Genomic DNA, 20,671 nt, shown 5'->3' with positions numbered 1-20,671 from the left:
GTGACTAGGGGCGGATATTGTTTTGTATGAGTGGGTTAGGGTTAGTGACTAGGGGGGATATTGTTTTGTATATGAGTGGGTTAGGGTTAGTGACTAGGAGCGGATATTGTTTTGTATGAGTGGGTTAGGGTTAGTGACTAGGGGGGATATTGTTTTGTATGAGTGGGTTAGGGTTAGGGTTAGTGACTAGGGGGGATATTGTTTTGTATGAGTGGGTTAGGGTTAGTGACTAGGGGGGATATTGTTTTGTATGAGTGGGTTAGGTTAGTGACTAGGGGGATATTGTTTTGTATGAGTGGGTTAGGGTTAGTGACTAGGGGGATATTGTTTTGTATGAGTGGGTTAGGGTTAGTGACTAGGGGGATATTGTTTTGTATGAGTGGGTTAGGGTTAGTGACTAGGGGGGATATTGTTTTGTATGAGTGGGTTAGGTTAGGTTAGTGACTAGGGGGATATTGTTTTGTATGAGTGGGTTAGGGTTAGTGACTAGGGGGATATTGTTTTGTATGAGTGGGTTAGGGTTAGTGACTAGGGGGATATTGTTTTGTATGAGTGGGTTAGGGTTAGTGACTAGGGGGATATTGTTTTGTATGAGTGGGTTAGGGTTAGTGACTAGGGGGATATTGTTTTGTATGAGTGGGTTAGGGTTAGTGTTAGTGACTAGGGGGGATATTGTTTTGTATGAGTGGGTTAGGGTTAGTGACTAGGGGGATAATGTTTTGTATGAGTGGGTTAGGGTTAGTGACTAGGGGGGGATATTGTTTTGTATGAGTGGGTTAGGGTTAGGGTTAGTGACTAGGGGGGTATTGTTTTGTATGAGTGGGTTAGGGTTAGGGTTAGTGACTAGGGGGATGATTGTTTTGTATGAGTGGGTTAGGGTTAGGGTTAGTGACTAGGGGGATATTGTTTTGTATGAGTGGGTTAGGGTTAGTGACCAGGGGGATATTGTTTTGTATGAGTGGGTTAGGGTTAGTGACTAGGGGGGATATTGTTTTGTATGAGTGGGTTAGGGTTAGTGACTAGGGGGATATTGTTTTGTATGAGTGGGTTAGGGTTAGGGTTAGTGACTAGGGGGGATATTGTTTTGTATGAGTGGGTTAGGGTTAGTGACTAGGGGGGGATATTGTTTTGTATGAGTGGGTTAGGGTTAGGGTTAGTGACTAGGGGGGGATATTGTTTTGTATGAGTGGGTTAGGGTTAGTGACTAGGGGGATATTGTTTTGTATGAGTGGGTTAGGGTTAGTGACTAGGGGGGATATTGTTTTGTATGAGTGGGTTAGGGTTAGTGACTAGGGGGATATTGTTTTGTATGAGTGGGTTAGGGTTAGGGTTAGTGACTAGGGGGATATTGTTTTGTATGAGTGGGTTAGGGTTAGTGACTAGGGGGGATATTGTTTTGTATGAGTGGGTTAGGGTTAGGGTTAGTGACTAGGGGGGATATTGTTTTGTATGAGTGGGTTAGGGTTAGTGACTAGGGGGATATTGTTTTGTATGAGTGGGTTAGGGTTAGTGACTAGGGGGGATATTGTTTTGTATGAGTGGGTTAGGGTTAGTGACTAGGGGGGATATTGTTTTGTATGAGTGGGTTAGGGTTAGGGTTAGTGACTAGGGGGATATTGTTTTGTATGAGTGGGTTAGGGTTAGGGTTAGTGACTAGGGGGGATATTGTTTTGTATGAGTGGGTTAGGGTTAGGGTTAGTGACTAGGGGGGATATTGTTTTGTATGAGTGGGTTAGGGTTAGTGACTAGGGGGGATATTGTTTTGTATGAGTGGGTTAGGTTAGGGTTAGTGACTAGGGGGATATTGTTTTGTATGAGTGGGTTAGGGTTAGTGACTAGGGGGATATTGTTTTGTATGAGTGGGTTAGGGTTAGTGACTTAGTGACTAGGGGGATATTGTTTTGTATGAGTGGGTTAGGGTTAGGGTTAGTGACTAGGGGGGATATTGTTTTGTATGAGTGGGTTAGGGTTAGGGTTAGTGACTAGGGGGGGATATTGTTTTGTATGAGTGGGTTAGGGTTAGTGACTAGGGGGATATTGTTTTGTATGAGTGGGTTAGGGTTAGGGTTAGTGACTAGGGGGGATATTGTTTTGTATGAGTGGGTTAGGGTTAGTGACTAGGGGGGGTATTGTTTTGTATGAGTGCCTATGTGCGCTACGTATTTCACGATCGTTACATCTTTGTTGTTTTGGAAGTTTCACTAACGTTAAAATGTGGAACTCTACTCACGCTGCACCTTGGTCCAATTATTCATACGACAGTCAGGACCAAGCAGCGTTCCCAGGAGGTGACCCTATCAGTCAGGACCAAGCAGCGTTCCCAGGAGGTGACCCTATCAGTCAGGACCAAGCAGCGTTCCCAGGAGGTGACCCTATCAGTCAGGACCAAGCAGCGTTCCCAGGAGGTGACCCTATCAGTCAGGACCAAGCAGCGTTCCCAGGAGGTGACCCTATCAGTCAGGACCAAGCAGCGTTCCCAGGAGGTGACCCTATCAGTCAGGACCAAGCAGCGTTCCCAGGAGGTGACCCTATCAGTCAGGACCAAGCAGCGTTCCCAGGAGGTGACCCTATCAGTCAGGACCAAGCAGCGTTCCCAGGAGGTGACCCTATCAGTCAGGACCAAGCAGCGTTCCCAGGAGGTGACCCTATCAGTCAGGACCAAGCAGCGTTCCCAGGAGGTGACCCTATCAGTCAGGACCAAGCAGCGTTCCCAGGAGGTGACCCTATCAGTCAGGACCAAGCAGCGTTCCCAGGAGGTGACCCTATCAGTCAGGACCAAGCAGCGTTCCCAGGAGGTGACCCTATCAGTCAGGACCAAGCAGCGTTCCCAGGAGGTGACCCTATCAGTCAGGACCAAGCAGCGTTCCCAGGAGGTGAAGGAGAGTTGGTCATGGGAAGAGATACTAGGTGGATGTGAGACCCTTCCTTGGCGGACAGACACCTAGGTATTTGTAGTTGTCCACATATTCTAAGTCAGAACCGTCCAGAGTGGTGATGCTGGATGGTTTGGTGTGGGCAGAGATCGCTTGAAGATCATGCTCTTAGTTTTACTTGCGTTTAAAGCAGTTGGAGGCCACGGAAGAAGAGTTGTATGGCATTGAAGCTCGTCTGGAGGTTTGTTAACACAGTGTCCAAAGAAGGACCCGAAGTATACAGGATGGTGTCGTCTGCGTAGAGGTGGATCAGTCGAGAAGATAATGTCTCGTCTGCATGACATATTGGTGGACTTTGGGCCATCAAGTCATAGGATGGATACATTAGCATGAAAATAATTATCAAATCATAAAGCATAACAGAAAATGAATAAGGTCAGTAGACCTATCCCAGAAGGCCCGACCAAGGCGGCTCAGGGCTCAACCTCCTGGGTTTAGTTGTGAAAAAGAAAATCAAGAAGTGGGGCGTGTGGCATAGGGTCGCCCACAATCAACAGATTCCTGCTTTAAATCTACCACATGGAGAGGTAGGGTGAGGTCAGGGATTAGAGGTCAGATGATCTCACCGTAGCAGGTTATTTCTGGATATAAAGGAGGGAGGCAGGTTGTGGTTGGTCTCAATGTTGCCTGGAGAAAAAACACACTGATTAGATATTGTACCTCTCTATCCCTGTCTTGTTATCTCTGTCTTTCCATCTCTGTCTTTCCATCTGTCTTTCCATCTCTGTCTTTCCATCTCTATCTTTCCATCTCTGTCTTTTTATCTGTCTTTCCATCTCTGTCTTTCCATCTGTCTTTCCATCTCTGTCTCTCCATCTCTGTCTCTCCATCTCTGTCTTGTTATCTCTGTCTTTCCATCTCTGTCTTTCCATCTCTGTCTTTCCATCTCTGTCTTTCCATCTCTATCTTTCCATCTCTGTCTTTCCATCTCTGTCTTGTTATCTCTGTCTTTCCATCTCTGTCTTTCCATCTCTATCTTTCCATCTCTATCTTTCCATCTCTATCTTTCCATCTCTGTCTTGTTATCTCTGTCTTTCCATCTGTCTTTTTATCTCTGTCTTTACATCTCTATCTTTCCATCTCTGTCTTTCCATCTCTGTCTTGTTATCTCTGTCTTTCCATCTGTCTTTTTATCTCTGTCTTTCCATCTCTATCTTTCCATCTCTGTCTTTCCATCTCTATCTTTCCATCTGTCTTTCCATCTCTGTCTTGTTATCTCTGTCTTTCCATCTCTATCTTTCCATCTCTGTCTTTCCATCTCTGTCTTTCCATCTCTGTCTTGTTATCTCTGTCTTTCCATCTCTATCTTTCCATCTCTGTCATTCCATCTCTGTCTTTCCATCTCTGTCTTGTTATCTCTGTCTTTCCATCTCTATCTTTCCATCTCTGTCTTTCCATCTCTGTCTTTCCATCTCTGTCTTGTTATCTCTGTCTTTCCATCTGTCTTTTTATCTCTGTCTTTCCATCTCTATCTTTCCATCTCTGTCTTTCCATCTCTATCTTTCCATCTGTCTTTCCATCTCTGTCTTGTTATCTCTGTCTTTCCATCTCTATCTTTCCATCTCTATCTTTCCATCTCTATCTTTCCATCTGTCTTTCCATCTCTGTCTTTCCATCTCTGTCTTTCCATCTCTGTCTTTCCATCTCTGTCTTTCCATCTCTGTCTTTCCATCTCTGTCTTTCCATCTCTATCTTTCCATCTCTGTCTTTCCATCTCTGTCTTTCCATCTGTCTTTTTATCTGTCTTCCTGGGGCAGGAAGTCCATATAAGTCCATATAAGGCTCGAGGGTAGAGCCAATTGACTGTCAGATATCTCCCCTCAATATACCTGAGTTTTCTGTTGCCAGTTCGTTTTGTCCCGTCAAGTCCTACCAGCAGGTTCCCGTGTTTCCTGTGCTCTAGTTTGAGTTTTTCCTTGTCTTCCTAGTTCTGACCTTTCTGCCTTAACCTGAGCCGTAATTGTACAAACTGGCCATGTCTGACCAAGCAGACTCGGACCAGCTCCGCAATGCTGTCAAGGAGCCACCATTGGAAAGCACGAGGAGTTACTGCAATGCCTTATGGAGGGACACCCTGGCAGAATGCCATGACCATGCGTTTGATACATTGCTGGAGCAATTCCGCAGATTCCCAACGAGGCAGCAAGCCACAACAGTAATCCCCCAGACTCCCAGAAACCCCTTACCAGCGGCGCTTCTTCCCAGCCTACCCCAGTGTCCCGAGAACCTCGCTTCCTCCGGAGCGCTACGCTGGAGATTCTGGAACCCGCTTGAAGATAGCGTATTTGATAACGCTGATGTCCGGAAGGGCAGTCGCCTTGGCTACAGTGGTGTGGGAGCAACAGTCCACCGCTTGCCTCAATCTGGAGGAGTTCGTGATGGAGGTACGTAAAGTGTTCGATTCTCCGTTGTCAGCTCGTAAGCTGCTCCAACTACGTCAAGACTCCCGTAGTGTGGCAGAATACATGGTTGATTTTCGCACGTTGGCAGCTGAGAGTGCCTGGAACACGGAAAGCCCGTTTCGACGCATTCCGTGACGGATTATTGGAGATGGTTAAATATGAGTTTGCAGCCCGGGAGCTTCCCATGGACCTTGATTCCCTCATAGCCTTGACCATCCGGATCGATGGGCAGCAAAGGTACATTGGAAGGGAGGGGGAATCTGTTCCCAGTTGTCCTCGCTTGTCCTCAATTTCCACCTCGCCTCCGAGGAATCCCGGAAATCCTCGAAGTCTACATTTCCGAGTGAATCCGATGTCACCCGAGCTCTCTCGGAAATCAGAGGGCTGTCAATTCATCTCCTCCGGAGCCCATGCAACTGGGCAGGGCTAGATTGTCTCCTGCTGAGCGCTTACGCAGACTAAACATCAAGAGCTGTCTGTATTGTGGATTTCCGGGACATTTCTTATCTACCTGCCCATTAAAAGGCCAGGCTTATCAGTAGGTACGAGTACACTTTTGAGCCGTACGGGGAATTTTCAATCTCTCACTACTCGTAACCCCCTCTATGCTACCCTGTTGTAGGGAAGCCAGTCCGAATCCATCCGGGTGCTCTTTGACTCTGTGGCCGACGAGAGCTTAATGGACACTACCCTGGTGTCTGAGCTGGGTATCTCCACTCAACCCCTTTCCATCCCGATGGATGTCAGAGCGCTGGATGGGCACTCTATTGGCAGAGTCACTCACAATATGGTTCCACCTGCGAGTTGTCAGGTAACCACAGTGAGTCTTTATAGTTTCTGCTCCTGGAGTCTCCTCATGTACCCATGGTTATGGGATTTTCATGGCTCCAGAGGCACAATCCTCTAATTGAATGGGCTATGGATTCCATCATGGGTTGGAGTCCATTTTGCCTGATGTCGGCACAGCCCCGGGATGTCTCCCTGCTAGCCTCAGGTCTGTCCACCATTCCTGTCCGCTCATTTATTCCCAGTCAGCTGAGGAGCACATCCTCCATGTCCGACAGGCCCTCCTGCATCTCCTGGAGAACCAGCTTTCCATCGCTACACCATCTCCTTCCCAGGATACATCATTGCTGCCAGGAACATTCAGATGGACCCTGACAAGGTGAGAGCGGTGGTGGATTTCCCTCAACCCACATCCAGAGTACAGCAGCAACGTTTCCTGGGGTTTGCTAATTTCTACCATCGTTTCATCTGTGGTTACAGCACCCTTGCTTCCCCCTTCTCTCCATACTCCTCTCCCAAGGTTCCGTTCGATTCCCTACAGCCCCTATCTTAATCCATCCGGACCATTCCGTCAGTTCGTGGTGGAGGCGGACACCTCGGATATCGGAGTGGGGACCAGAAGCTGCATCTCTGCGCCTTCCTTTCCCATCGTCTTAACTCCACTGAGAGGGACTACGTGGGAAATCGATAATTACTCGCTGTTAAGATGGCGTTGGAGGAGTGGAGGCACTGGTTAGAAGGGGCGGAACATCCATTCTTGGTGTGGACCATAAAAACCTGGAATATCTCTGCACCGCAAAGGCCTAAACTCCAGGCAGGCGAAATGGGCCCTATTATTCACTCGTTTTCATTTCACTATCTCCTACCACCCTGGGTCCAGGAATGTGAAGCCTGACACACTTTCACATCTGTACAGCCCCACCGCTACACCATCGGACCCCGAGGCCATCCTCCCTACTTTCTGTGGCTGCTTTCATCTGGGGAATTGAGGTTGGGCCCCGGCTAATCTGATGTTTGTCCCGGACTCTGCCCGTGCTCTGGTTCTGGAATGGGCACATTCCTCGAGGCTCACTTGTCATCCTGGTTCCTGTCGGACCTTGGCTTTCATCTGACAATGTTTTTGGTGGCCCACTATGGTTCCTTACGTCTCCGCGTTCGTTGCCGCCTGCACTGTGTGTGTGCAGAACAAGACTCTGCGGCAAGCTCCGGCTGGCCTCCTTCAACCACTCCCTGTTCCTCACTGCTCCTGCTCCCATATATTCTTGGACTTCGTCACGGGTCTCCCTCAGTCAGATGGCAACACAACCATCCTTACGGTGGTGGATAGGTTTTCCAAAACCACCCACTTTATCCCCCTTCCTAAGTTGCCCTCAGCTAAGGAGACGGCCCAGCACAAGGTGCAGCACATCTTCCGGATTCATACACATCTGGTCGACATGGTCTCCGATCGATCGCGGTCCTGAGTTCTCTATCCTCTGGTTTTCATCCCCAGTCTAATGTGCAGTCATCTGCCCAGATATTCGTCTGTTGCTGTTGCGGTACCTGGAAGAGAACCCGGATCGCTCTTCTCAAGTCCAGCTCCAGGTATTGACGACAGGTGGACTGCCACCGGACCCCTGCTATCCGCTACCATCTTGGGCAGAGGGTTTCCACTAGGGATCTGCCCCTCAGAGTGGAGTCCTGCAAACTTTCCCCCCATTTTATCGGCCCTTTCCCCATCTCTAAGGTCCTTAGCCCTCTGCTATTCACCTTCTGTTGCCCTGCACTCTCCGTATACGTCCCACTTTCCATGTATCTAGAATTGAACCACTGTCTCACAGTCCTTTGTCTCCTGTTTTCCTGGATTACGACTCTTTGACTGTCATGACTTATCTTTTGCCTTGTACTATAATAAACTCTGAGACTCGTCCACCTCCTGTGTCTAGATCTGGGTCTCTGCCTGAGCCTTGATACTAATAGTGTTGCTGTCCTCGGGCTCTGTGGGGTCTGTTTGTGTTTGTGAACAGAGTCTCAGGACCAGCTTGCTTAGGTGCCTCTTCACCAGGTGCATCTCTCTGTAGGTGATGGCTTTGTTATGGAAGGTTTGGGAATCACTTCCTTTTAGGTGGTTGTAGAATTTAACGGCTCTTTTCTGGATTTTGATCGTTAGCAAGTATCGGCCTAATTCTGCTCTGCTTATTTGGTGTTTTATGTTGTACACAGGATATTTTTTCAGAATTCAGCACACAGTCTCAATTTGCTGTTTGTCAAGAGGCTTAAGCTACATCCCTACCTCACCTCATGGCACTGTGGAAAGAAATGTTTTTTCCCCCAATTTCAGCCACACACTTGTTGTTTGTGTACATGGATGTTATAATGTTGTATGTTTTTCCCCCAACACCACGTTCCATCAATTTGTACAGCAAACCCTCAGGCCAAATTGAGGCAAAAGCTTTTTTGAAATCAACAAAACATGAGAAAACTGTTTTGGTTTGTTTGTCAATTAGGGTGTGGAGGGTGAATACGTGGTCTGTCGTACGGCAATTTGGTAAAAAGCCAGTTCAGTACATTGTTTTCAGTGAGGAAATGAACGAGTTTGCTGTTAATGATAATGCAGAGGATTTCCCCATGCTTACTGTTGATGCATATCCCACGGTAGTTATTGGGGTTGAATTTGTCTCCACTTTTGTGGATTGGGGTGATCAGTCCTTGGTATCAAATATTTGGGAAGATGCCAGAGCTTAGGATGATGTTATAGAGTTTAAATATGGCCAACTTGAATTTGTGGTCTGTATATTTGATCATTTCATTGAGGATACCATCAACACCACAGGCCTTTTTGGGGTGGAGCGTTTGTATGATCCTGTAGATCATTCAATGTAATTGGAGAATCCAGTGGGTTCTGGAATCCAGTGGGATCTGGAATCCAGTGGGATCTGGAATCCAGTGGGATCTGGAATCCAGTGGGTTCTGGAATCCAGTGGGTTCTGGAGTCCAGTGGGTTCTTGAATCCAGTGGGTTCTGGAATCCAGTGGGATCTGGAATCCAGTGGGTTCTGGTCTTTAATAGTTGATTCTTAGATTTTTATTTGTTCATGTATATGTTTTTGCTGTTTGTTCTTTGTTAAAGGGCCAACATTTTGGGAGAATTGTTTCATCAATACATCTCCATTTTGGATAGATAACTCTTCATGTTGTTGTTTGTTTAGTGTCCCAGAAGTCGTTAGATTCTATAGATTCTTCATTTACATTGAGCAGATTTCTGACGTGCTGTTCCTTCTTTTTCCATAGTGTATTTCTGTATTGTTTTAGTGATTCACCATAGTGAAGGCGTAGACTCAGGTTTTCTGGGTCTCTATGTTTTTTGTTGATTTTTGCATTCTCTTTCTCTCAGACTCTCTCCCCTTCCACCTCTCTCTCTGGCTCTCTCCCCCTCCCTCTCTCTCCCCTTCCACCTCTCTCTCTGGCTCTCTCCCCCTCTCTCTCTCTCCCCTTCCACCTCTCTCTCTGGCTCTCTCCCCCTCTCTCTCTCTCCCCTTCCACCTCTCTCTCTCTCTCTCTCCCCTCCCTCTCTCTCCCCTTCCACCTCTCTCTCTGGCTCTCTCCCCCTCCCTCTCTCTCCCCTTCCACCTCTCTCTCTGGCTCTCTCCCCCTCCCCCTCTCTCCCCCTCCCTCTCTCTCCCCTTCCACCTCTCTCTGGCTCTCTCCCCCTCCCCTTCCACCTCTCTCTCTCCCCCTCCGTCTTTCTCCCCCTCCCTCCTCCAGACCTTTGAGGGCCACTCCGTTGCGTCTGATGGCTGTAATGGCGTCGTTGATATCATCCTCTGATGTCATAGTAGAATCCACATTCACCACCTCAAAATCCACAGGTACACAGCAGAACCTAATGTACACACAGAAATGTAGGAGTTAGTTTGTGTGTGTGTGTGTGTGTGTGTGTGTGTGTGTGTGTGTGTGTGTGTGTGTGTGTGTGTGTGTGTGTGTGTGTGTGTGTGTGTGTGTGTGTGTGTGTGTGTGTGTGTGTGTGTGTCTAACCTGAACAGTTCTCTAACATGGCTGAGTAGCTCAGGTCCGATACCGTCTCCTGGGATGAGAGTCACCGTGTGACGACCCCCGTACCGTGCTGGGGGTGGCTGGAACACACAGAACCACAACAGGGAATACAGAACCCTAACCCCAGCCTTTTCTTAAACCAGCAATGACTAGAAGCTACAACAATATAACTATGACCACTACTTTGTGTGTGTGTGTCTCTGTACTCACTATGATCTGTTGTAGAGGATGGAGGGAGAGGATAGAGGAGATAACAGAGGGATCGTTAGTCAGGGAGAACGGACAGACAGGTTCTTGCTAATATATTAGCATCCATGCTATCTATGGGCATAACGACAGGACTCATAGTGTCGTTAGTTATTTTGGGTACAGTGGATTACAGGGGCATAACAGTCGGGTTGACATGGTGGGAGAGGCAGACGGCATCTTGAGATTCCAATACATCTGTATTTAAAGGGTTGGACTAAAGGAAAGGTAAGAGCAGCCAGAGGCAGTATACAGGAGCTCTGGAGAACATGTCTTCATTCTAACAGTAACCATCATCTCTATGATCTCAGACATTACTTATCAATCACTAACATCCAATTCCTATCCCTACATGCTGACCAGCCTGCAGGGGCATATCCGCGTGTTCCATCAAGATCAGAACACGCAGGTTGATGTTGTCCACCCACACCAGGCAAGATCAGAACACGCAGGTTGAAATATCAAAACAAACTCTAAACTTGGGGACAGGTTGAAAATAATTAAACATTAATGACAATTTAGCTAGCTTGCTGTTGCTAGCGAATTTGTCCTGAGATATAAACATTGGGTTGTTATTTTATCTGAAATGCACAAGGTCCTCTACTCTGACAATTCATCCACAGATAAAAAGGGTAAACAGAGTTAGTTTCTAGTAATTTCTCCTCCTTCAGGCTTCTTCTTCTTCTTTGGACTTGATATGGCGGTTGGTAACCAACGTTAAGGTGCTTTACCACCATCAACTGGTCTGGACTACACGGTGATTACATGGTGACTCTACACGGTGACTCTACACGGTGATAGAGTCACCATTTTGTTCCAACACAGTTTTACAGTCATGCATGATGTTGCCTTGGTTAAGTTCTGGTTGTTGTGTCACTCACGGTGTAGCGGGACATCTGCCTCCTTCCACACAAGGCTGCCCTCAACACCTGCCGGGGGTGTAGCAGAACAGGTCAGAAAACAGGTCAACATAATGTTTCCAAACACACTAAAACCACAAAACTTCTTAGCTAGCCAGCTAGCATCCTTTAGCTCTCTAGGACAACTATAAGTACCCACCTAACTATTATTATTAGGTCGAATTAAACATGATGAGAGCCGCACAATCTAGGGGCTCAGATCTAATAATAATTTAGTAACCTAATTACCAACGTTTCGACAGACAAGCTGTCTTCATCAGGGTATAGCTTGTCTGTCGAAACCAAATAACCAACGTTATCTGATATCCGAGAGAGTGAGGCTCTCCGCTTCTTTTACAGGTGTTCTACTCCGTTAGCCAGCACCTCTCCTAAACAGGTGTTCTACTCCGTTAGCCAGCACCTCTCCTAAACAGGTGTTCTACTCCGTTAGCCAGCACCTCTCCTAAACAGGTGTTCTACTCCGTTAGCCAGCACCTCTCCTAAACAGGTGTTCTACTCCGCTAGCCAGCACCTCTCCTAAACAGGTGTTCTACTCCGCTAGCCAGCACCTCTCCTAAACAGGTGTTCTACTCTGCTAGCCAGCACCTCTCCTAAACAGGTGTTCTACTCTGCTAGCCAGTACCTCTCCTAAACAGGTGTTCTACTCCGCTAGCCAGCACCTCTCCTAAACAGGTGTTCTACTCCGTTAGCCAGCACCTCTCCTAAACAGGTGTTCTACTCTGCTAGCCAGTACCTCTCCTAAACAGGTGTTCTACTCCGCTAGCCAGTACCTCTCCTAAACAGGTGTTCTACTCCGCTAGCCAGTACCTCTCCTAAACAGGTGTTCTACTGCGCTAGCCAGTACCTCTCCTAAACAGGTGTTCTACTCCGCTAGCCAGTACCTCTCCTAAACAGGTGTTCTACTCCGCTAGCCAGCACCTCTCCTAAACAGGTGTTCTACTCCGTTAGCCAACACCTCTCCTAAACAGGTGTTCTACTCTGTTAGCCAGCACCTCTCCTAAACAGGTGTTCTACTCTGCTAGCCAGCACCTCTCCTAAACAGGTGTTCTACTCTGCTAGCCAGCACCTCTCCTAAACAGGTGTTCTACTCTGCTAGCCAGTACCTCTCCTAAACAGGTGTTCTACTCTGCTAGCCAGTACCTCTCCTAAACAGGTGTTCTACTCCGTTAGCCAGTACCTCTCCTAAACAGGTGTTCTACTCTGCTAGCCAGTACCTCTCCTAAACAGGTGTTCTACTCCGTTAGCCAGTACCTCTCCTAAACAGGTGTTCTACTCTGCTAGCCAGTACCTCTCCTAAACAGGTGTTCTACTCCGTTAGCCAGTACCTCTCCTAAACAGGTGTTCTACTCTGCTAGCCAGTACCTCTCCTAAACAGGTGTTCTACTCTGTTAGCCAGTACCTCTCCTAAACAGGTGTTCTACTCTGCTAGCCAGTACCTCTCCTAAACAGGTGTTCTAATCTGCTAGCCAGCACCTCTCCTAAACAGGTGTTCTACTCTGCTAGCCAGTACCTCTCCTAAACAGGTGTTCTACTCTGCTAGCCAGCACCTCTCCTAAACAGGTGTTCTACTCTGCTAGCCAGTACCTCTCCTAAACAGGTGTTCTACTCTGCTAGCCAGTACCTCTCCTAAACAGGTGTTCTACTCTGCTAGCCAGTACCTCTCCTAAACAGGTGTTCTACTCTGCTAGCCAGCACCTCTCCTAAACAGGTGTTCTACTCTGCTAGCCAGTACCTCTCCTAAACAGGTGTTCTACTCTGCTAGCCAGTACCTCTCCTAAACAGGTGTTCTACTCCGCTAGCCAGCACCTCTCCTAAACAGGTGTTCTACTCCGCTAGCCAGCACCTCTCCTAAACAGGTGTTCTACTCCGCTAGCCAGCACCTCTCCTAAACAGGTGTTCTACTCTGCTAGCCAGCACCTCTCCTAAACAGGTGTTCTACTCTGCTAGCCAGTACCTCTCCTAAACAGGTGTTCTACTCCGCTAGCCAGCACCTCTCCTAAACAGGTGTTCTACTCCGTTAGCCAGCACCTCTCCTAAACAGGTGTTCTACTCTGCTAGCCAGTACCTCTCCTAAACAGGTGTTCTACTCCGCTAGCCAGTACCTCTCCTAAACAGGTGTTCTACTCCGCTAGCCAGTACCTCTCCTAAACAGGTGTTCTACTCCGCTAGCCAGTACCTCTCCTAAACAGGTGTTCTACTCCGCTAGCCAGTACCTCTCCTAAACAGGTGTTCTACTCCGCTAGCCAGCACCTCTCCTAAACAGGTGTTCTACTCCGTTAGCCAACACCTCTCCTAAACAGGTGTTCTACTCTGTTAGCCAGCACCTCTCCTAAACAGGTGTTCTACTCTGCTAGCCAGCACCTCTCCTAAACAGGTGTTCTACTCTGCTAGCCAGCACCTCTCCTAAACAGGTGTTCTACTCTGCTAGCCAGTACCTCTCCTAAACAGGTGTTCTACTCTGCTAGCCAGTACCTCTCCTAAACAGGTGTTCTACTCTGTTAGCCAGTACCTCTCCTAAACAGGTGTTCTACTCTGCTAGCCAGTACCTCTCCTAAACAGGTGTTCTACTCCGTTAGCCAGTACCTCTCTAAACAGGTGTTCTACTCTGCTAGCCAGTACCTCTCCTAAACAGGTGTTCTAGCACCTCTCGTTAGCCAGTACCTCTCCTAAACAGGTGTTCTACTCTGCTGCCAGTACCTCTCCTAAACAGGTGTTCTATTTAGCCAGTACCTCTCCTAAACAGGTGTTCTACTCTGCTAGCCAGTACCTCTCCTAAACAGGTGTTCTAATCTGCTAGCCAGCACCCTCCTAAACAGGTGTTCTACTCTGATAGCCAGTACCTCTCTAAACAGGTGTTCTACTCTGCTAGCCAGCACCTCTCTAAACAGGTGTTCTACTCTGCTCGCCAGTACCTCTCCTAAACAGGTGTTCTACTCTGCTAGCCAGCACCTCTCCTAAACAGGTGTTCTACTCTGCTCGAGTACCTCTCCTAAACAGGTGTTCTCTCTGCTAGCCAGCACCTCTCCTAAACAGGTGTTCTAGATCTGCTCGCCAGTACCTCTCCTAAACAGGTGTTCTACTCTGCTAGCCAGTACCTCTCCTAAACAGGTGTTCTAACTAGCCAGCACCTCTCTAAACAGGTGTTCTACTCTGCTAGCCAGTACCTCTCCAAAACAGGTGTTCTAGTTGCCAGCACCTCTCCTAAACAGGTGTTCTACTCTGCTAGCCAGCACCTCTCCTAAACAGGTGTTCTACTCCGCTAGCCAGCACCTCTCTAAACAGGTGTTCTACAGGCTAGCCAGTACCTCTCCTAAACAGGTGTTCTACTCTGCTAGCCAGCACCTCTCTAAACAGGTGTTCTACTCTGCTAGCCAGTACCTCTCCTAAACAGGTGTTCTACTCTGTAGCCAAACCAAACAGGTGTTCTACTAGCCAGTACCTCTCTAAACAGGTGTTCTATCTGCAGCCAGCACCTCTCCTAAACAGGTGTTCTACTCTGCTAAGCACCTCTCCTAAACAGGTGTTCTACTCTGCTAGCCAACACCTCTCCTAAACAGGTGTTCTACTCTGTTTAGCCAGCACCTCTCCTAAACAGGTGTTCTACTCTGCTAGCCAGCACCTCTCCTAAACAGGTGTTCTACTCTGCTCGCCAGCACCTCTCCTAAACAGGTGTTCTACTCTGCTAGCCAGCACCTCTCCTAAACAGGTGTTCTACTCCGCTAGCCAGCACCTCTCCTAAACAGGTGTTCTACTCTGCTAGCCAGCACCTCTCCTAAACAGGTGTTCTACTCCGCTAGCCAGCACCTCTCCTAAACAGGTGAGGGTTTCTTTCGCCTAATTAAACATAAAACACACGTCTGCCTAATTATAAAGCATTAGTTGTCGTAAATGGACCACTTACAAGTCAACTGACAGAGCACGGACGACCCTGAAAGAACAGCAACACTCGCTACAGCTGATGTTGCAGAAGAGTATTTTTCCTATATGGAGCTACCTATATAGTTGCCGATGCAGGCTTGCTCGGGAAGTTGAGACACTTGAGTTTCTCATGTAAATAATGTAGTTAGCTAGATGTGGTATTGGTAACTTGGGTTACAACATTAAGTTGTTGCCTGAAACACAGGTTTAGTTGATAAGCAATGGATCCAGGGCCGTATCTGACAGTTATATCAGCACTGACCTTGTCGCTACGCTATCTTAGTGCTGGACAGTGACACAGGCTTACGTGATGCCGTGGGGCTCGATAGCTTTAGCTAACTGGGTCGACTTGCTAACATTAGCTAGTTGAGTAATCAGCTTACCGTACAAACCAAACCAGGCTAAATAAATGCAAGTTGACATGACAAACACATAGCTTTCAATGTTACTTTCTAACAACTTTCTAACAAGCGAACTGGATGTCTTACCTGAGCCATGTGTGTGTTGGCCTGCAGCATCCGGGACAGAGACACAACAGACCAACCCGGCATCTTGGAGAGGAAGGAATGTTACTGGAACTGAGTCCTGGTTAGAGAGATGCGTGCGCAGGGTCTCAAACAGCTGATCCTAAATGAGAGAGAGAGAATAATAAACACTGAGCGAGGGAGAGGGAGAGGACAAGAGACTGAGAGGGAGAGGTAGAGGACAAGAGACTGAGAGGTAGAGGACAAGAGACTGAGAGGGAGAGGACAAGAGACTGAGAGGGAGAGGACAAGAGACTGAGAGGGAGAGGACAAGAGACTGAGAGGGAGAGGACAAGAGACTGAGAGGGAGAGGACAAGAGACTGGGAGGGAGAGGACAAGAGACTGAGAGGGAGAGGTAGAGGACAAGAGCCTGAGAGGGAGAGGACAAGAGACTGAGAGGGAGAGGACAAGAGACTGAGAGGGAGAGGACAAGAGACTGAGAGGGAGAGGACAGGAGACTGAGAGGTAGAGGACAGGAGACTGAGAGGAAGAGGACAAGAGACTGAGAGGGAGAGGACAAGAGACTGAGAGGGAGAGGACAAGAGACTGAGAGGGAGAGGGAGAGGACAAGAGACTGAGAGGGAGAGGACAAGAGACTGAGAGGGAGAGGACAAGAGACTGAGAGGGAGAGGTAGAGGACAGGATACTGAGAGGGAGAGGACAAGAGACTGAGAGGACAAGAGACTGAGAGGACAAGAGACTGAGAGGGAGAGGACAAGAGACTGAGAGAGAGAGGACAAGAGACTGAGACTGAGAGGACAAGAGACTGAGAGGTAGAGGACAAGAGACTGAGAGGTAGAGGACAGGAGACTGAGAGGGAGAGGACAAGAGACTGAGAGGGAGAGGACAAGAGACTGAGAGGGAGAGGACAAGAGAGAGGACAAGAGACTGAGAGGGAGAGGGAGAGGACAAGAGACTGAGAGGGAGAGGACAAGAGAGAGGACAAGAGACTGAGAGGGAGAGGGAGAGGACAAGAGACTGAGAGGGAGAGGACAAGAGACTGAGAGGTAGAGGACAAGAGACTGAGAGGGAGAGGACAAGAGACTGAGAGGGAGAGGACAAGAGACTGAGAGGGAGAGGACAAGAGACTGAGAGGGAGAGGACATGACACTGAGAGGGAGAGGGAGAGGACAAGAGACTGAGAGGGAGAGGACAAGAGACAGAAAGGGAGAGGACAAGAGACCAGATTGCAGTGAGAGAGAATGGCTGGAGATTAGGATGAACCCTCTGTGTTCTAACCCCACCCCACACACAGGCATAAAGACCCCTCTTTCACCCCCCCCAAATACACACACACACAGGCACATAGACCCCTCCTTCACCCCCCCCCCCAGACACACATACACACACAGGCATATAGACCAGTAGGGTGAGTCAACATGACAGAGAGGAGGGTGGTGTTTCTCTACCAGTAGGGTGAGTCAACATGACAGAGAGGAGGGTGGTGTTTCTCTACCAGTAGGGTGAGTCAACATGACAGAGAGGAGGGTGGTGTTACTCTACCAGTAGGGTGAGTCAACATGAGAGGAGGGGGGTGTTTCTCTACCAGTAGGGTGAGTCAACATGACAGAGAGGAGGGTGGTGTTTCTCTACCAGTAGGGTGAGTCAACATAAGAGGAGGGTGGTGTTTCTCTACCAGTAGGGTGAGTCAACATGACAGAGAGGAGGGTGGTGTTTCTCTACCAGTAGGGTGAGTCAACATGACAGAGAGGAGGGTGGTGTTTCTCTACTAGTAGGGTGAGTCAACATGACAGAGAGGAGGGTGGTGTTTCTCTACCAGTAGGGTGAGTCAACATGACAGAGAGGAGGATGGTGTTTCTCTACCAGTAGGGTGAGTCAACATGACAGAGAGGAGGGTGGTGTTTCTCTACCAGTAGGGTGAGTCAACATGATAGAGAGGAGGGTGGTGTTTCTCTACCAGTAGGGTGAGTCAACATGACAGAGAGGAGGGTGGTGTTTCTCTACCAGTAGGGTGAGTCAACATGACAGAGAGGAGGGTGGTGTTTCTCTACCAGTAGGGTGAGTCAACATGACAGAGAGGAGGGTGGTGTTTCTCTACCAGTAGGGTGAGTCAACACTGACAGAGAGGAGGGTGGTGTTTCTCTACCAGTAGGGTGAGTCAACATGACAGAGAGGAGGGTGGTGTTACTCTACCAGTAGGGTGAGTCAACATGACAGAGAGGAGGGTGGTGTTTCTCTACCAGTAGGGTGATTCAACATGGCAGAGAGGAGGGTGGTGTTTCTCTACCAGTAGGGTGATTCAACATGACAGAGAGGAGGGTGGTGTTTCTCTACCAGTAGGGTGAGTCAACATGACAGAGAGGAGGGTGGTGTTTCTCTACCAGTAGGGTGAGTCAACATGACAGAGAGGAGGGTGGTGTTTCTCTACCAGTAGGGTGAGTCAACATGACAGAGAGGAGGGTGGTGTTTGTCTACCAGTAGGGTGAGTCAACATGAGAGGAGGGTGGTGTTTCTCTACCAGTAGGGTGAGTCAACATGACAACATGTTGTTTTTCTTGCTTGGCTTCCCCAGGGATTTAAGAGAGGACAAGTTCAGGGAGAAGAGGGGGGAGAGAGGACAAGTAGAGGGGGGAGAGAGGACAAGTGGAGTGAGAAGAGGGGGAGAGAGGACAAGTGGGGGGAGAGAGGATATAATAATATAATAATAATAATAATAATAATAATAATAATAATAATAATAATAATAATAATAATATAATAATAATAATAATAATAATAATAATAATAATAATAATAATAATATAATAATAATAATAATAATAATAATATATGCCATTTAGCAGACGCTTTTATCCAAAGCGACTTACAGTCATGTGTGCATACATTCTACGTATGGGTGGTCCCGGGAATCGAACCCACTACCCTGGCGTTACAAGCGCCATGCTCTACCAACTGAGCTACAGAAGGAGGACAGAGCTACAGAGGACAAGTAGAGGGGGGAGAGAGGACAAGTAGAGGTGGGAGAGGGGGCAAGTAGAGGTGGGAGAGGGGGAAAGTAGAGGTGGGAGAGAGGACAAGTAGAGGTGGGAGAGAGGACAAGTAGAGGTGGGAGAGAGAACAAGTTCAGGGAGAAGAGGGGGGAGAGAGGACAAGTCAAGGGGGAGAGAGGACAAGTTCAGGGAGAAGGGGGGAGAGAGGACAAGTAGAGGGGGAGAGAGGACAAGTTCAGGGAGAAAAGGGGGGAGAGAGGACAAGTAGAGGGGGAGAGAGGACAAGTAGAGGTGGGAGAGAGGACAAGTAGAGGTGGGAGAGAGGACAAGTAGAGGTGGGAGAGAGGACAAGTAGAGGGGGGAGAGAGGACAAGTAGAGGTGGGAGAGAGGACAAGTAGAGGTGGGAGAGAGGACAAGTAGAGGTGGGAGAGAGGACAAGTAGAGGTGGGAGAGAGGACAAGTAGAGGGGGGAGAGAGGACAAGTAGAGGGGGAGAGAGGACAAGTAGAGGGGGGAGAGAGGACAAGTAGAGGGGGGAGAGAGGACAAGTAGAGGTGGGAGAGAGGACAAGTAGAGGTGGGAGAGAGGACAAGTAGAGGTGGGAGAGAGGACAAGTAGAGGGGGGAGAGAGGACAAGTAGAGGGGGGAGAGAGGACAAGTAGAGGGGGGAGAGAGGACAAGTAGAGGTGGGAGAGAGGACAAGTAGAGGTGGGAGAGAGGACAAGTGGAGGGAGAAGAGGGGGTAGAGAGGACAAGTAGAGGGGGGAGAGAGGACAAGTAGAGGTGGGAGAGAGGACAAGTGGAGGGAGAAGAGGGGGGGAGGACAAGTAGAGGGGGGACAGAGGACAAGTGGGGGGAGAGAGGACAAGTAGAGGGGGGAGAGAGGTCAAGTAGAGGGGGGAGAGGGGACAAGTAGAGGGGGAGAGGGGACAAGTAGAGGGGGAGAGAGGACAAGTGGAGGGAGAAGAGGGGGGAGAGGACAAGTAGAGGGGGGAGAGAGGACAAGTGTGGGGAGAGAGGACAAGTAGAGGGGGGAGAGAGGACAAGTTCAGGGAGAAGAGGGGGGAGAGAGGACAAGTAGAGGGGGGAGAGAGGACAAGTGGTGGGAGAAGAGGGGGGAGAGGACAAGTGGGGGGAGAGAGGATATAATAATATAATAATAATAATAATAATAATAATAATAATATATGCCATTTAGCAGACGCTTTTATCCAAAGCGACTTACAGTCATGTGTGCATACATTCTACGTATGGGTGGTCCCGGGAATCGAACCCACTACCCTGGCGTTACAAGCACCATGCTCTACCAACTGAGCTACAGAAGGAGGACAGAGCTACAGAGGACAAGTAGAGGGGGGAGAGAGGACAAGTAGAGGTGGGAGAGAGGACAAGTAGAGGTGGGAGAGGGGACAAGTAGAGGTGGGAGAGGGGGCAAGTAGAGGTGGGAGAGGGGGCAAGTAGAGGTGGGAGAGAGGACAAGTAGAGGTGGGAGAGAGGACAAGTAGAGGTGGGAGAGAGGACAAGTAGAGGTGGGAGAGAGAACAAGTTCAGGGAGAAGAGGGGGGAGAGAGGACAAGTCAAGGGGGAGAGAGGACAAGTTCAGGGAGAAGGGGGGGAGAGAGGACAAGTAGAGGGGAGAGAGGACAAGTTCAGGGAGAAAAGGGGGGAGAGAGGACAAGTAGAGGGGGAGAGAGGACAAGTTCAGGGAGAAGAGGGGGGAGAGAGGACAAGTAGAGGGGGAGAGAGGACAAGTGGAGGGAGAAGAGGGGGGAGAGGACAAGTAGAGGGGGGAGAGAGGACAAGTGGGGGAGAAGAGGGGGGAGAGAGCAACATAATTCACAAACTTACTTCTATTGCAGTCAATCTGTGAATGATATCATAAAAATAGGATGCCAGGCTGCCAAAATGTGTCTGTGTGATGATGGTGGTGGTGGGCTGGTATTCAGTGAGTGTGATATA

At 48.7% G+C, this 20,671-nt stretch overlaps 1 protein-coding gene and 1 long non-coding RNA gene across 28 annotated transcripts in view; one reads left to right on the top strand and one right to left on the bottom strand.

Moving 5' to 3' along the window:
• LOC118379992 (isocitrate dehydrogenase [NAD] subunit gamma, mitochondrial-like) overlaps positions 1–15,863 on the bottom strand; it is a 45,567-nt gene extending 29,704 nt beyond the window's left edge. The window contains exons 1-5 of one of the 2 annotated variants that reach the window (XM_052506712.1): positions 15,725–15,863; positions 11,280–11,327; positions 10,135–10,232; positions 9,867–9,982; positions 3,500–3,560 (exon numbers count right to left, since the gene is read on the bottom strand). In XM_052506712.1, the coding sequence (XP_052362672.1) occupies positions 3,500–3,560; positions 9,867–9,982; positions 10,135–10,232; positions 11,280–11,327; positions 15,725–15,787 (386 nt within the window). In that variant the 5' untranslated portion in view covers positions 15,788–15,863. The remainder of the gene's footprint in view (positions 1–3,499; positions 3,561–9,866; positions 9,983–10,134; positions 10,233–11,279; positions 11,328–15,724) is intronic. The other variant, XM_052506713.1, reaches the window with a different exon arrangement.
• On the top strand, positions 11,661–15,141 carry LOC127922843 (uncharacterized). 26 transcript variants are annotated; one of them, XR_008112526.1, is made up of 5 exons: positions 11,661–11,879; positions 11,991–12,027; positions 13,101–13,248; positions 13,323–13,359; positions 15,099–15,141. It is a non-coding gene; the product is annotated as an uncharacterized LOC127922843 (long non-coding RNA). The 26 variants fall into 26 exon arrangements; XR_008112533.1 differs by having other exon boundaries at positions 13,101–13,211; positions 13,286–13,359; positions 15,062–15,138; XR_008112525.1 differs by having other exon boundaries at positions 15,062–15,134.
• Positions 15,864–20,671: the final 4,808 nt, after the last annotated feature.

Source organism: Oncorhynchus keta, unplaced genomic scaffold, assembly GCF_023373465.1.
Source record: "Oncorhynchus keta strain PuntledgeMale-10-30-2019 unplaced genomic scaffold, Oket_V2 Un_contig_2736_pilon_pilon, whole genome shotgun sequence".
NCBI lineage: Eukaryota > Metazoa > Chordata > Actinopteri > Salmoniformes > Salmonidae > Oncorhynchus > Oncorhynchus keta.
The sequence above is the reverse complement of the archived record's forward strand: the minus strand, read 5'-3'. Positions and strand labels throughout refer to the sequence as shown.